The sequence below is a fragment of the Archocentrus centrarchus genome, chromosome 1, assembly GCF_007364275.1.
Source record: "Archocentrus centrarchus isolate MPI-CPG fArcCen1 chromosome 1, fArcCen1, whole genome shotgun sequence".
NCBI lineage: Eukaryota > Metazoa > Chordata > Actinopteri > Cichliformes > Cichlidae > Archocentrus > Archocentrus centrarchus.
The window spans coordinates 11,368,262-11,384,819 of record NC_044346.1 but is presented as its reverse complement, the minus strand read 5'-3'; the positions used below and the strand labels follow the sequence as shown (position 1 = coordinate 11,384,819).

The 16,558-nt window shown below is 41.5% G+C and overlaps 1 protein-coding gene across 1 annotated transcript in view; it reads left to right on the top strand.

Moving 5' to 3' along the window:
• LOC115786117 (caskin-1) overlaps positions 1-16,558 on the top strand; it is a 47,809-nt gene that overhangs the window by 16,418 nt on the left and 14,833 nt on the right. Inside the window, exons 4-14 of the mRNA XM_030738164.1 lie at positions 156-301; positions 570-665; positions 2,406-2,527; positions 8,419-8,527; positions 8,946-9,054; positions 9,556-9,650; positions 10,497-10,611; positions 11,145-11,420; positions 13,044-13,142; positions 13,243-13,427; positions 15,455-15,536. Coding sequence (XP_030594024.1) covers positions 156-301; positions 570-665; positions 2,406-2,527; positions 8,419-8,527; positions 8,946-9,054; positions 9,556-9,650; positions 10,497-10,611; positions 11,145-11,420; positions 13,044-13,142; positions 13,243-13,427; positions 15,455-15,536 — 1,434 coding nt within the window. The remainder of the gene's footprint in view (positions 1-155; positions 302-569; positions 666-2,405; positions 2,528-8,418; positions 8,528-8,945; positions 9,055-9,555; positions 9,651-10,496; positions 10,612-11,144; positions 11,421-13,043; positions 13,143-13,242; positions 13,428-15,454; positions 15,537-16,558) is intronic.

Below are 16,558 nucleotides of genomic sequence, written 5' to 3'. Positions count from 1 at the left end.
TGTTTGCATGCATTCATGCATCTTTACATTCTCATTTTTCTGTATGTGTCTGTGTGCGTGTGGTTTGGGGGGTCTTTTATGTCTGTTCTATTGTGCTGTCATGTTTGGCTGTGTGCGTTTGTGCCTTTGCGTGTCTGTATTTGTGTTGTGTGTAGGGATGCGTCCCCTGCATTATGCTGCATGGCAGGGGAAGACTGAGCCAATGAAAATGCTGCTAAAGGCAGGCTCGTCAGTCAACGGACAGTCAGACGAAGGACAGATCCCGCTCCACCTGTCAGCTCAGCATGGACACTATGACGGGGTAACTGTGTGTGTGTGTGTGTGTGTGTGTGTGTGTGTGTGTGTGTGTGTGTGTGTGTGTGTGTGTGTGTGTGTGTGTGTGTGTGTGTGTGTGCGTGCACATAGCCGGTGTTTGTGTTTTGTGAGGTTTATGTAGTGGTTATGTGGGTCTGATGCTGTGTGCATGATGCGTGGTTGTTGCACGCTCGGGAATTTAAATGCGCTGGTAATATATGTGTGTGTGTGTGTGTGTGCGTGTCTGTGTGTGTGTGTGTGTGTGTGTGTTACAGTCTGAGATGTTGCTGCAACACCAGTCCAACCCGTGTATCTCAGACGCAGCTGGGAAAACTCCGCTGGACCTCGCCTGTGAATTTGGACGTGTCGGAGTGAGTAAAGTCATATCTCTTCTATGGAGAGCCTTTTCACTTCCTATTAATTCCACTGTACTGAAACTGGCTCATGATGTAGTCCTTAGTGAATATGAGAGAATGACTAATATCATTATTTGCACCTCTTTTTTTTTTTTTTTTTTTAGAGAAAAAAAGCCCAAATTTTATTTTAGTTTTCTCAGATATAATATTAAATATGTGTTCAGCTTGAAATTAAGCAGTACTGATGTCAGTTTGTGTTTCTTACAGAGAAGAAGATATACATATTTTTTAACCACATAAACATTATATTTTAGGCATAGACAGTATAAAAGATGGACGCAGCCAATGTCACCTTTTGGTTTTGGACTCCATCTTGTTTTTTTTAAACCAGAATAGTGCCTTACGGAGGTTTTGTAGTTCAGTAAATTCTGACCTTGTGATGTTAACTTGTTCACCATTTTGGATCCATGATAATCGTGGTGACAATATATGTTCAAGTGAATAGGGCTCCGGTCAAACAGGTCTCGAGACTGGTCTGCAACCATATTGCAACCACCTCTCGTTAGGGAAAAACATGTATTCCTCAACTGGTTCGCAAAAACCTCCTTGTGATTGCTTTAGTCGCCAGCATATTGCTGTAGTCATAGTTTAAATGGAAGTGATGGACTTGTTTACACACACCGGCCAGCTGCTCACCGAGCCATTGTGAAACTCTGAAAAGTGCGTCACATACCAGAAATGGAGCCCGTTAGCCTTCAAATTAAAAGTTCCACCCTTTGAAATGTTGGCTGCAGCACTGAGGCACAACTTTTACTTTGAAAGCGAACCTTCTCCATTTACTGTTTGTGTCACAGACTCCTGCTTGGCTTAGCAAGTATTTGCAAACAAACACGAAAAACTACAGCTAACCGTGGCAATCTGCTGCCAACCAAAGCAATTATTAGGAGAGTTTTGGTGCAGCGCCTTCTTTGCATCCGATTTCACCCAGCGACAGCCATCAACCACCACGAATCAATGCCAACCAGTCGGACAATACACATTTTTTCCCTAGTAACCAGTGGTTGTTCATTCACTCGCTGTGCACGCTAACATTTGCTTGGGAACTTAATACTTTAGTACAGCTAAAGGTGATGGGAATGCCATTAGCTTAACGGGTATTTAGTCATTAGTCAAAGTACAAGACAAACAGAAATTCTGACCCAATGATGTGGCAAGAAGAAAATTTAGAATTATATTTGTCACGGCATTGTGTATCCTGCATGTATGTCAAATTCTGTAATATATTGTATGTGTTAAAGTTTTGACTGAGTGACACTATACCTAAATATTTCTTTAATAGTTTCCAGGTAAAGATAAGCAGTGGTCACTTCCATTTAGAGATAAGGATCGTATGATAGATAACGGATATTAAAACAGATACACAATTTTAAAATTATGAATAAAATGTTCAGATCTATAGATTATGCCAGACACAAATTAATTATACCTTAAACAGCCTAAAAATCTCTAAAACCCTAAAAATGAACAAGAATAACGTCTTAATGAGATTGACACATGTGGACCCTATTTGAAGCCACTGGCAGCCAGCGGAGAGAGCACACCCGTTTTGTAAATTCACTTTTGCAAGAGGTTGTACACACAGGAAACAACACACATACAATCTTGTTTAGATACTTTGTGCAAACGTTTGAACCTGGTGATGTACATCATGATATGCATGACTGTATAAGTTACTCTGTCTTTCTGTGTGTTTAGGTGGTCCAGCTCCTGCTCAGCAGTAACATGTGTGCAGCCATGCTGGAACCAAAGCCCTCCGACCCCAACGGAGTGTCACCTTTGCATCTGGCTGCCAAGAATGGACACATCGAAGTGATACGGTCCGAATAACTTCTCCTTTCCAGTCTGCTTTTCTCTGTGTTTATCCGCCCTCATACCTGCTTCATCAGTCACTGAGTCCTTCAGTCTGTTCACCCAGCTAATCTAATTTAGCATTAAAAGATAATTCCAGTTCATTTCAAAATGGCGTATTTCCCATTAATGTGGCTAATGTGGCTAATGGGTTATGCTGTCTTTGCACTATCCGCCTTGATTGTAGAGATTTGTAGAAATGAGGAATGTGAACAACATATATTAGGGAAACTGGGCCAAGTTCTCTGCAGCTTTCCAACAACTATGAATCGCATTAAACGTTTCTTTCAAGTCTTTATTTATATTTATTTATTTACTTAATTTAACATGGAGAGAACTTCAAATTTACATGTGTAGGCCCTGGGCAGGTCATATAAACCTATAAACCTATAAAGGTTTGAGTGACGGTTTACAGATATACAGCAAAACACATTTAAAAGAAAAAGATAAATATGCTGAATTAGTCAGCTGGGGTCTATACTATGAAGTAAGTAAAACAAACCCAGTATATCTTTTCTTACATGGCTTCACTTACCCAAGCATTGGCAATCCGACTAGGCAGTCAACAGCTTCATAATTCAACCCAGGGTTTCCCAATCTAGCTATGAGCATGTTCACATAAAAGAGATAGCATATGACTCATCACAAACATAGAGAGGTCCCCTGGCAGCAGAGTGGCATATTTTACAAATGAAGAAAAAAATTACAATATTTAAAAAATACAAAGTGGTTAAAGACAAAATATTGGCTAAAAGCAACACAGTGTTGGTCAGTGTTGGTGAGATGAAAAGCATGACACAAAAAGCCTACAACTGAAGAGTAACCCACTTTAGCTTTCTTGCCAAAGTCAACTTCCTCTTTAACTTGCACATTTGAACATTTCTTTTTCTGCACCTTCCTGAATGAAAAACCAAATGTTCCCAGCAAAAAGTGATGCCTGTGCTAGATAACCTTGGCTGCAAAAGATTGTGCAAAGGGTGTGGTCCTTTTCCTACATGAGAGGGTCCAGATCTATAGTGTTAAAAAAATGGTATAAATGTGTGTGTGTTGTAAGTGTTGTGGCTAGTAAGACTGAAAATGAGCTGTATAAGCTAAAGAACGGGGATGGATGGATAAAGAAGGGGATGGAAATTTAACAACAAACGCCAACTGTGTAAGTTAGGACACGGAAGATGTGACTATAATTACAATTTCATATTTGTTAAGATGTGTGGAAGAATATGTTTTTATATGAGATCAACAAATACAAGGCTTAGCTAACCCATTTTAGGATCATACATTATCCCAATATTATGGCTTCGTTTGCTGTAGATTTTGCCTGTAAAAAGCATTTCCACCTTATCCTTATCTGGGCCAATTTGCCCCAGGTAGAGGTTCCAAAGGCAAAATCAGTCCAAGGTGAGAGTATGTCGAGGACTGGTGCTATGTGGGCAGAGGTCTTGGTGGTCCAATCCCCTGTTGCTGAAACTGGCTCTTGGGTAATGGAATTTCACCTCTCTAGCAGGCAAGGAACTCGAGCCAGTGCGTCAGATTGAGATGAAATATAGTTAGACTCATCTTCACGTATGGCTCAGTTTTACAGCTAGTCTCCTGCACAAGAGTTGGACTCTATTCCACTCTGGAGTTGCCTTCAATGAGAGGTTCTGTGTGTATGCTGCCTTTCACACAGGAGCCTGGGGTTTGAACCCCAGCTGTGGCTTATGTCCAGTAAGGATCCTTGGGCAAGACCTCGTTACGCTTCCTGCCTACCTCAGATATGAATGATACATACACTAAGAGAGTCATGCCGGTTCAGATGTTACCTGGATTGACAAGTTCTGTGCCAGATGTTGGGAAGCAGGACAATCGGATAATAAGTGGGCTACTGGAACAAGAATACATCATAAGTAGAGAAGAGATGAGAATAGGGAACTGTTGGACTGCTGCTACACATGTAACCCCAGTGAAAGGGGTTACATGAAAAGGATATGGGACCTATGGATTCTTCGAAACCCAACATCCAATCTAACATTGAAACAGTTAGTAGCTCAGTATTCCAGCATCTGCAAGAAGCAACTGCGATCGCAACTAGACATTGACATGGTTCAACACAAATGTTATGGCAAGGGGGAGCCAGGACATCAGGTCAGGTGGGAGATGTCATCATCCCCACACTACAAGATTGGGTACCAAGCCGTGAGAATAACTGGAACGTTGAATGTGCGATTAGCTGACCTGAAAGAAAATAACATGACTAAGCTGGAAACCTGGACCCTGCATTGCTGATTATCAAGATTACATGAAGTACTCTCTGAAAGTCTACTAAAAGATGTGAATGCAGCAGTATGGAAAATCCCTACTGCGACCATCACTGAAACCAACCAGCTGTCTATACCACAGCAACAATGATCCTTGAGATGCTTGGCTAGAAGATGAACAGTCACAAGGAGTAGTACCCTCCATGGAGAAGGAGACTTGAAGTCAAGCTTAAGGCAGCATGAAGGGAAGTTAGCCAACTATCAGAGCTGCAGAAAGGTGTGATGAAGAAAGCAGTGCCTAAGAAGTACAACTAGCTGTCCATACCTGAGGCCTTAGAAATTGCCAAGCAAAGACTAAAGAGGTATAAGCCAGAGATAGAAGAGATAGAAGCCAGGAGAATAAACCAGATGTTCTCCACTGAACCATCCAAGGTGTACTCTCAGTGGAAAGGGAACAATTTGAGAACAGCCCCACCAACAAGGCTGGAGATGGAGAAATACTGGAAGAGCATATGGGAGAAGGATGCAACACATAACAATGCTCAGTGGCTAGTGGTTCAAAGAGCAGACCACAGCAACCTCCCTGAACAGGATCCAGTAACCATCACAGTGGCAGACATCCAGGAAAGAGTTTGAAATATGAAAAGTTGGACAGCATAAGGCTCTGGCATGATTCATACCTACTGGCTAAAGAATCTAACTGCACACCATGAGCGCCTGGCAGCACAAATGAACCAGCTGTTTAATGGCTAAGACGCATTTGGAATGGCTGATCGATGGCCGGAACAGTCCTGATCCCAAAGATAACCGGCCTCAGCACAAGATGGAAGCTCCTGTCAGGCATCATAATGGCTACGATGAGCAGGCACATGGCTCAATACATGAGCGGGGCCCAGAAAGGAATTGGAAAAAACACCAGAGGAGCAAAATACCACTTAGAGCAGTCACTCGAGAGTGTAAGACCAGACTGACCAGGCACTGCACCACCTGGATTGATTACAAGAAAGCCTAAGACTCAAGGCCTCACACATGGATCCCAGAATCCCTAGAACTGTACAAGATCAACAGGCCCCTGAGCGCCTTCATCAGGAATTCTGTGGGGATGTGGAAAACAACAATAGAGGCCAACTCCAAGCCAATTGCCATCAAGGGCACTGTCCCCCACTGCTGTTCTGAACCTGAACCCCCTCAGCCAGATCATGAACAAGACTGGCTACTGATACCGACTACAAAATGGAGTAAACATCAGCCACCTCCTCTACATGGATGACATTAAGCTGTATGCCACGAGTGAACTAGACATCCATTCACTGATCCACACCACTAGGATCTACAGCAGCACAGAGGAAGAAGGCTGTGGTGATAGATGTAGCAATACCAAGTGATAGCAACATCAAGAAGGAACATGAGAAGCTCAAGAAAAATACCAAGGGCTGAGTGAAGAGCTAGAGAAGATGCAGAAGGTGAAGGGAACATTTGTCCCTGTGGTAACCTAATTACTCACGGCAGTGAACCCCAAATTTGGAGAGTGGCTTTCAATTTTGTGATCATATCATCAGATCTGTAGCTGTATGTCTTGGATACCTGGGTGTGTCAGGTACCCTCGTGTCTGTTAAAGTCCCCGGTTTGAGATATCTTCAAATCCCACCTGTGGCAGAACTTGGACAGCATTCACAGGGCAGTTGGGGACACTGAGTCTGAATGGACCATGTTCTGCACCTTCCTTGTCGAGGCCACTTCAGAGAACTGCAGATGTAAGGTGGTTGGTGCCTGTTGTAGAGGAATTTGGTGAGGCCATGTAACAAGATTTTCATTTAATCAGGTGAGTTTAAATAGGTGAGTCAAGTGAAGCATGAGGGAGAAGTAGCATCCTGTTCATACTGTATATAGTAGAAGAGCACTGCTGACTTTAGCTGAGAACATAGTCGGGTAGTAAAAAGGGGGACAGCAGGTTGTTTTCCACCTTCAGAGGGACCACACCTCTCAGCCTCCCTGGGAAGGTAACTGAACCTCAAATTCTAGAGGAAGAATGTGGCTTTTGTCCTGGTTGTGGAACACTGGAACAGCTCATTATTCTCTTGAGGAAATTCAGTGGTGCATGGGAATTTGCCCAACTAGTCCACATGTGTTTTGGGGACTTGGAGAAGGCATTGTACCACATCCTTTGGGGGTGTCCTGTGGAGGGTGTGTTGGGTGTATGTGATATTGGGCCTGTAGCCTGAGCTTGAATTGCATTGAGGGCAGTAAGTCAGACTCTTTCCCGGTGGGTATTGGACTATATCAGTGATGCCTTTTTTCACTGATCGTATTCATAATTGTCATGAACAGAATTTTGTCTCCAGTGGTCTTGTTGGATTTATTGAGCAATGGTTTCTATCTCACACTGGGGTGGGTTGCAGCCAAGAGTGAAATAGCTGGGATAAGAATTAGCCATTGTTCCCAGCTGGAAAGGGTGACATTCCCACTCTGGATTGAGAATGAGTTGTTGCTTCAAGTGAAAGAGTTCTATTTTCTTGTTCAGGATTTGGGATCTTGATCACAAATGAGGTAAGACTGAACCAGGAGATTGACAGACAAAATGGTGTAGTAGCTGCAGTAATGGTAATGTAATGTAATGTATTGCTCTTTTGTGGTAAAGAGACACCTGGCTGGGGAGAGGGAGGTCTTTATCTGTGGTCTTTATCTGTGGAAATGCACAGATAAAGAGCAGAAAATGGACAGATGGATCAATAGATGGTATTGGGGATGTATATATAAGGACAACTTGCTGGCTGACCCAATTACTACCATTTTTATAAGTTTTCCTCCACAACTGGCAGCAGAAGACTGAGCATGACTACACCGTCAGTTTTTCAGGGCAGTAATGTTCTTCTGTGCCTTTGCCTCAATCTTCAATGCCTTAGCTTCAAAATATGCTAGCTCCTCATCTGTGTGCTTTATTTTTAATAATTGCATTTGGCTGTTTGTGCATTCTTTTGAATTCTATTTTGATGTACCATTTTCATAGATGAAGATTATATTTCAATTCAAATAGTCAAATTTTGGATAAAGTAGCAGTTAGCGCAGGTAGTAGGCAGAGCAGATGATCACCGTGAACCTGCTGTGCCTACAACTGAAGAATAACCCACATTAGCTTTCTTTCCAAAGTCTAATTCCTCTTTAACTTACAAACATTTTTTTTACTGCGCCTTGCTGATTGACTACTTAAACAACCATTTACAAGGGAAAAGTGAACTGCCTATGCCAGATAACCACTTAGCTGCAAAGGGTTGGGTTGGGCAAAGGGTGTTTTCCTTTTCCTTTATGAGTTTTAGTTATGCTGCAAATAGCTTTTCTTTGTTTCATGCTTCCTCTAGCAGTGTGCCAGCAGCACTCATTTAAACTCAGAAACCCCCGTCACCCTGCTGAGATTCAAATAAGAAATTTTTTAACAAAAACACTGTGAAGAGTACATCTAAGGAACACACTGAAAAACTGGGTTTAATTCAGATATTGTTTTAGTGGATTTACTTTCACTTTGATTGACTTATATGAATGTAGATACTTTTCTTTCATTCTTTTACTTTAGTGACATTATATCACAAAAAATGTGAGCTTAAAATATTTATTATTTTTCACTGCAGGTTGCTGATTCAGGCTGGCATAGATATCAACAGACAGTCTGAGTCTGGCACTGCACTACATCAGGCTGCCCTCTGTGGGAAGACGGAGGTAGTACGCCTGCTGCTGGATGTAAGTCTAACTGTTTGTTTAATGTGTTTACATAAGCAGCTGGCTGACCCCCTCCCATTAGCTGTGCAAATTCACACCTCAGCGATTGTCATTCATCTCAGTGCGGAAACTGTGGGAAATGTAAGATTGTTACATAAAACAGAAGCAGAGTAAACAGGTTCCTGCCTGTCATGCAATGATCAAACCTGTTGTTCAGTTTTTAACCTTTTCTTGACCTTCAGATGAACAAGGATGTAAATGCCTAACCCATCCTTTGAAAAGAGCCCACTTTCAGTGCCCCCTCTTATCCTGCGTGCTTCACTTTTGATGTTAATGCTGAAGCAGCACACACAACAGACATCCCTATTGTGGGATGTTCATTGTGACACACAATTTGATATTGCGGCTTTAAACATTTTCCTCCTCCGCTTCACTCCAGAGCGGCATCAGTGCAGGCGTGAGAAACACGCTGAGTCAAACTGCCCTGGACATCGTTAACCAGTTCACCACCACGCAGGCCAGCCGGGAGATCAAACAATTACTGAGAGGTGAGGCCATGAGTGTACGAGCTCACACACAAACCCACAAATCCGTGTGTGACACATTTTTTTAAACCCTCCCAGCTGGTGGGAACAACAAAAATCTGTTTTTCAATCCATGCCAGCTATATGAATGTTAAAATTGCATTTTTTTTTTTTTATAGCCTATAATTGTTGTTATTAAAAGCATTAAATGTGCAATGAAGGGGATTGTTTTCTGTGGTAAATAAAAACATTGTTAAAGTTTTTATAATGAGTTTATTACTGTGAGTTTATTACAATGGCACATTTTCCTTCCACATCAGCATCCAGATGATGATGATGTGGTTTGAATTTGAACTAACCTGAGAGGTGCACTTTATTCTTATTTTGTGATTTTCTTGTTTTCCTGTATTGATCACACTGCCAATATTTGTCATTAAGAAAACAAGCCTTAATCGTTGTACTAATCATACCACCCACCAATACCGCCTTCCCCTCTGTTCTTGTCTTTATACTCTTGTGTTGTAGATGCCTCGGCTGCAATGCAAGTGCGAGCACTAAAGGATTACTGCAACAACTATGACCTTACCAGCCTAAACATCAAAGCTGGAGACATTATCACGGTATGGCTCTATAATTAAAGCTCCACAATAAAATTTTGCTTGTTAATGAAAATAACGTGTGTTGTGACTATGAATCGTTTTAGATGTACATGAACATTTACATTTAGTTTTAATATTTGGTGTGTTACAAGCACATCACTAAAGGAGGTTGTACTACACAAACTGTTATTACAAACAGATTAGTATTAGTTACTGTTAAATAGATAATCCCAGGAGTAACTGGTTTTGTAGTTAACTGGCTAAAAATCACAAAGCTAAAGCTAGCCTGCTAATATGAAAATCATTTAGATTTATGACTAAATGATTTAATGTTATTTAATGTTGTTGTTGTTGTAAGACACTCGATGACACAGTATACCTCAAACTATTAAATATGCTAATGCTAGCTAAATGACTAAATACCATCATTTCAGTTATTTCCTGCTCATTTTTCAACTGCTGCTCACTTTAATTGTATATTTATGCTGATATTTCCTTCTCATTTCAGCTGCTAACTCTGAATAACTACAAGTAAAACAAAGACATAACTATTTTTTAATAAAGAATTAACATCTAAGTCTGCTGCACCTTAGCTGTTGTAGCTTCTACTAGTATTTCAGCAACCTCCCATTTATTCCTTTCATATAAACATGCTTCATATCAGCCTATATGCACATTACTAAATTATTTATTAGGTATGACATATCTAAAGCTTTAATATTGCTATAATTAGTAAATCAGTAGTTTGAAGTTAGTTGGTACTATAAATTTCAAAAGGATGTGGGTAGATATGGGTATGGATTTAGGTTGGCTTTGCAGTCATTGCTATGGAAATGCAAAGAGGCTGTAATCGTCGCATGTGTACAGGTTTTAGAGCAGCACTCTGATGGCCGATGGAAAGGCTGCATTCATGACAACCGGACAGGAAATGACCGCGTGGGCTACTTCCCCTCCAACATGGTGGAAGTTATCAAGAGAGCAGGTGACCACCCACATCACAACTGTGTGTGTGCATGGGTGGGTGGGTGGATGTGTGTGCGAGCTTAGCAGCTGTTCTGCAGCTGTAGCTGATCATTAGTTGTAGCTAGCCGTAGCATCATTGGCCTGTTTGGGCAGCCCATCTGTTTTCCCCACCCTGCCAGTCTCATTGATTGCATCAATCAAACATAGCCCTCTATCGGCAGTCAGCCCTGGTCCACTCCTCTATTTTTCTGCTCCTTCTGTCACCCTCCCTAATTAATGAGCATGTCCGACCCTGCTAGATTGTAATGTTTTTGTTCATATTGTGTGTTTGCTTTATTGCTGTAGTTGTATTATATTTTATTTTACACTGATATATTCCCTGTGGATATATGGATGTATTCTTTTCTCATGTTTTGAGTTTAATCAGTTATTATTTTATGCATTTTCAGATTTTTTCTGATTAGATTTTTGTTTCAAGTTTACTGATCAGTTGTTGTTGTGTTGTTGTTGTTGTTGTTGTTTTGCCCCTCCCTCCTCCTGGATTGTTGCCAGGTCACTCCCCCTCTCAGCAGTGCCACACCCTCCTCCTCCGCAGGCCCAACCCCTGCCCCATTGCCTCGGTCAACGGAAACTCATACCCCCCCTCCAAAGTCCTTCCCCTGCATCTGCCTCCCCCTCCTCCCCTTAACCCCAACACACAGTCCCTCCCTCGGTTCTCCTCATTTGGGTACGTTCCTCTCCCTATCTCTCCTCCTTCTCTGTGTACTCCTCCTCTGTCCACTTCTCCTCCTCCTCTCTCCACTTCTCAGGAGCAGCAAAGTCAGACAGGTACATACTGTAGTGTCACTTTAAATCACAGATAAGAATCCTTTCTCTGCTTTTTGACAAGAACACATAAAGAGCCCGCTATCCACCTGCTTTTGCCAATGTTTGATCAAAGGAGCGCTTTAGTCACATAAAAAAAAAAAATCTACAAAAAACAAGAAAAATTGTAGAAAACCATCAACAGATACAGGCATGTAAAAAATAAAGTTTGCAACAGGACTCTTTGCAGTCCTATCAAAAACTAAGCACACCCCATGACTCATTAGCTTGTAGAACCACCTTTAGCAACGGTAACTTGAAGTCATTGCTTTCTGTATGACTGTCAGTCTCTCACCCATGGAGGAATTTCAGCCCACTCTTCTTTACAACACTGGTTCAGTTCATTTATGCACAGCTCTCTTAAGGTCCCACTGCAGCATTTCAATCAGGTTGAGGTCTGAACTTTGACTGGGCCATTGCAGCACCTTGAATCTGTTCTTTTTCAGTCATTCTGTTGTAGATTTGCTGCTGTACTTGGGATCATTGTCCTGTTGTATGGCCTGAATTCAGCCAAGCTTCAGCTGTCAGACAGATGGCCTCACATTTGATTTTAGAATTCATGGTCAGTCCAGTGGATGCAAGGTGCTCAGGTCCTGTGGCTGCAAAACAAGCCCAAATCATCAGATGATTCTTCAGAGGATGATCTTTGCAAACTTAAGCCATGCTGCTAGGTTTTTTTTTTTTTTTTTAGAAAGAAGAGGGTTTCTTCTGCAATGCTTCAAAATAAGCCATATTTGTTCAGTCTTTTTCTAATTGTGCTGGCGTGAACTTTAACATTTAACACACTAACTGAGGCCTGTAGAGTCTAAGATTTAGCGCTTGGATTTTTTTTGCAGTTTCTCTGAGCATTGTCTATCATTGGGGTGCTTTTACTGGAATATCCACTCCTGGGAAGACTGTGGCATTGTGTTAACATACACTTGAATGCCTCAGACCAGCAAACTGCCAAAACCTCTGCTTTTAGAGGAGGTGGTCCTGCTTGATGATGATCTATTAATCAAGTGCATTTGATTGAAGGGTGTACTTAGTTTTTCGCAGGCTTGGATAGAGTCCTGTGAAAACTTTCTTTTTTGCACGGCCATATCGGCTTAGACCTTCATTAAAGGATCAGTTCAATCAATTATTTTGTTGAGTTCTTATAATTTAAGTGAAATCACCCTTTAGTTGTTTTTACTTAACATGCTGTGTGTGTTATAGATAATTTGAGAGGCCTTATGCACCATTTTCAGTCAGTGTGCCAGTGATTAGAAGCACCATATATCGGTGGATTTGCCTTTTACAACAGCTTCATAGTGTTTTGACCAAAGGGTCTTTGGGTTTTTACAAGCCGCAGAACTCCCACTATGCAAAACATGTTTATGCATGTGTAGATGAATGAGTGTGAGTCTGTGCCCTTTACAGGGAATCGAGAGTTGAACACATTTACTGTATATAGGGAACAGTATTACACATTATCACTAACATATTGTTTCTGTTTCTGCATTTTTGCTAAAACAAACTTAACTTCAAAAATACTAAGACTTAAAATAGTAACAGATTTGTGATTCTGTGTGTGTGTGTGTTTGTCTGTGTGTGTGTGTGAGACAGGTTCACGAACTGCAGAGCTCAGTCCTCAGGGCTCTCCCACTTTGGGACAGCAGAGCAGCACCAGTGAGGACATCTGGGTGCTGCGCAAACCGCTGGCAGGTAAACTAAAAGTGTGCCTTTGGGGAACAAAGGGAACGATGTGTGTTGAACACGTTGCGCGTGTAATACTGCGCCCTACAATGTGTGTTTATGTGTGGAGGTGGCGAGCGCAGTGGCAGCGTCGGGAGCCTCGGCAGTATTCGGTCATCAAGCAGCTTGCAGGGCTCTGGAAACACACATGTTCTGACCACTCCTGCACCCAGTCCCCACCCGGCACCCACGCCAGGGGTAAACACCCACGGCCTTAATGCTCCGGGCCTGCATGCACAAGCAGAAGGGGTTAAGGTAAGAGACTCCTTGCACTGAGTTGGATTTGCACACACTTCATGGTGTTGCTACTGTTTCCTTACAAAATACCACACACACTGTTTCTGGGAAACAGCAAAACATTTCCAGGAAACAAACACAACTGCAGTTGATAACCACAATTCTGTTTCCTGCTCAGTTTGTTCTTCCGTTGGCAAGAACCTTTTGGGTTTGTTTTTTCTAGCAGTAGACCAGGTACATTGTGTTTGTCTGGATACAGTGTAGCAGCTAAATTCAAGCCAAACAGCTAAACTCAGTTTTATTTATCATCTTTTTGCACCTCAGCTCTACAGTGAGTTGGTATTATACAGTAGGTGTTCTGCTGAAACATGTCCACAGTTTTTTTCCTTCACCAGAGAAGAATGTTTGCAGTTTGTATAATCTGGTTAAATTAAATAGGTAATTTTAAACATTAGAACATCCACTGATCACTAAAGCATACGTCATGCAAGGGAGCCCCAAAACCACAATGAATTGCCATATTTAAGGTCCGTTGAGTGAGTCACGATATAAACTGATGCACTAACATTCAGGAAAATGCTCTACCTTTGAAAATGCCTTCGAGCAGCACGTGAAGATAAAAGGCAGCAAAATATCCTTTCATGTTTACTGTTGAAACAGCTATAATGATATAATGAAATTTCCTGAGGAAGCCAGGCTATTTGTTTATATGCATGATCAGAGGGACTTTTAAATTTAAATTTTAAAGCACAGATTTGTGCGTGAAACATTCGTACGCACAGATTTGTGCATACGCACTGTTAGTAAATGAAGCCCAGTGTACTTTGGACAGAGGAGACCAAAGTGGAGATGTCTGGCTATCATGCAGAACACCACGTCTGCAGAAAACCAAGCACAGTATATCACCTCAGACATCTCACACCAGCTCTCAAGCACAGGGGTGGAAGGCTGATGATTTGGACTTGTTTTGCAGCCACAGGATCTGGACACCTTTGCAGTCATTGAGTCGACCATGAACTCCTCTGTATACCAAAGTATTTTAGAGTCAAATGTGAGGCCATCTGTTTAACAGCTAAAGCTTGCCCCCAACTGGATTATGCAACAGGACAATGAGCACAGCAGCAAATCTACAACAGAATGACTGAAAAAGAAAAGAATCCAGGTGCTGCAACAATCCAGTCAAAGTCCAAACCTCAATGAACTGAAGCAACGCTGTAAAGAACTGTGGGACAGAATTCCTCCACAGTGATGTGAGAGGCTGATAAAGTCCTACAGAAAGTGCTTACTTCAAGTTACTGCTGCCAAACGTGGTTCTACAAGCTACTGAGTCATGACTGCTGTTAAAAAAACTTTATTTTTCACATGACTGTATGACATTCACAACTCATTATTAATTCATGTGTTATTCTACCACACTGGAGAATGAGTGAAGGAGAGAAAACACTTCAGAGAAACTCATCCAGGGCAGCAGTGGGACGTGAAGGACATGATGGAGATGGTCACAATCAAGGTGTTCTTGGGACTTGTATGTCAACCTGCTGCTATAGCAACAGTCATTATGCAGCATTGGGAACGAGTTACAACTCAAGCGTGCGCACATCTTTAACTTAAAGGAAACAGAAAGGTGCACTTAAAGGTGTCATCCATTGTTTTAGAGGGACACGCACTGCATGTGGGCTAGACTCAGGAAAGAAATCTCAGCAACATAAACATCTGTTGCGCCTTTCCTTTCTGTAGCGTGTTATGCATCCTGCAGTTCAGTTTTCTAACAATTTCAGTACGTCCTAAATTATATTCAACACATGGCATAAAATGTGTATTTCTGTAGTTGGTAGTGTCTTGTATTTAACAAATATCTCGCTGGTATTTCTGCTCTACCAGAAAATTGTAGGACATACAGGAGGCAGAGTGCTGAGTACTGAGCTGAGTCACGGGGCACCTCTGGGATTTGAATGATTATGCTTGAGTAAATGTTTCTGAATGTGAGTGTGTGTGTGTGTGTGTGCGTACACTTGAGCATACTTGTGTGTGTTTTTGTGTTTCAGCTCCTGGCCACTGTGCTGTCTCAGTCGGTAAAAGCCAAGGAGCATCTCTTGGAGCAGTCACAGTCTGTTGAGCAGTCAGCAAGTAAGCGCACAGACTCGGCCAAATACGTAACACGATATCGCTGTCTCTATTTGAAGTGTTCATTTGTGTCAGCTTTAATTTAAGTTTGCCGCTGAAGTGATTTAAGCACAGATGACAAAGTTTGTCTTCACTTGCTTAAAAGGAAATCTATGTGATCAGTTAATTTAAAAAAAAAAAAAAAGGCCTTTGTCTGTAAGTGATGGCAATTAAAAATGATCAAGGCAGTGTTCACAAGTACAACAAGTTCCTCGGGGCTTGTTTGGATTGCTTATATGAATCATTTTTTTTTTTTCCTTCAGCCCGGCCCTCCAAAGACCACATGTCTGTTCATATCAGACACAAGCAGCATTTCCAGTCCTGTTCCTTTTAGAGGAGTATTTTAAGTTATTCTTTATTTATGAAACAGCTGGGGACGTTGCTTCTTGGGATAGATCCTTTCTTGTTCTTGTGAGTCAGAGCTCTAGCTGCAGCCACAAAGGTTTGCTTGCAATAAGCAGAATAAAAATGCTACCCTGAGAAGCTAACCTTATTACCCAATAACTCAACATGTTAAGTTAAATGTAATATTTGAAAACGACTACCAGCTTAAACTATGAACTTACATATTTTAAATTCCTGGGAACTTGAACTATTTTGCAGTAACACATCTCCCCTCATGATATTACAGTGAACGGTAAAGGTTAATAGGATAGAGGCCCGTCAGGATGAGGAATCTACTACAAAAGCAGCCATTGTTTGATTAACACGGTCAGGAGGAGGGAGATTAAAGCAAAGACCAGATCATACCTGTTTTTCAGGTTTGTTAATTAATATTGTTGAGGCCTGAGTGGGCGTGCGTGAATGTAGCTAAAATATTACTCATCATGTGTCACTCTAGAGCCCTACCAATAACATTTGTTACATGTACTGATATTTGGTGATTTAAAAATCTGATATTTCCACTTTTTTTCAGACACACAAAACATAAACAGATTTCCCTAACATACATTTGTTATATGTAGTTATTTATGCACCTATTTTCG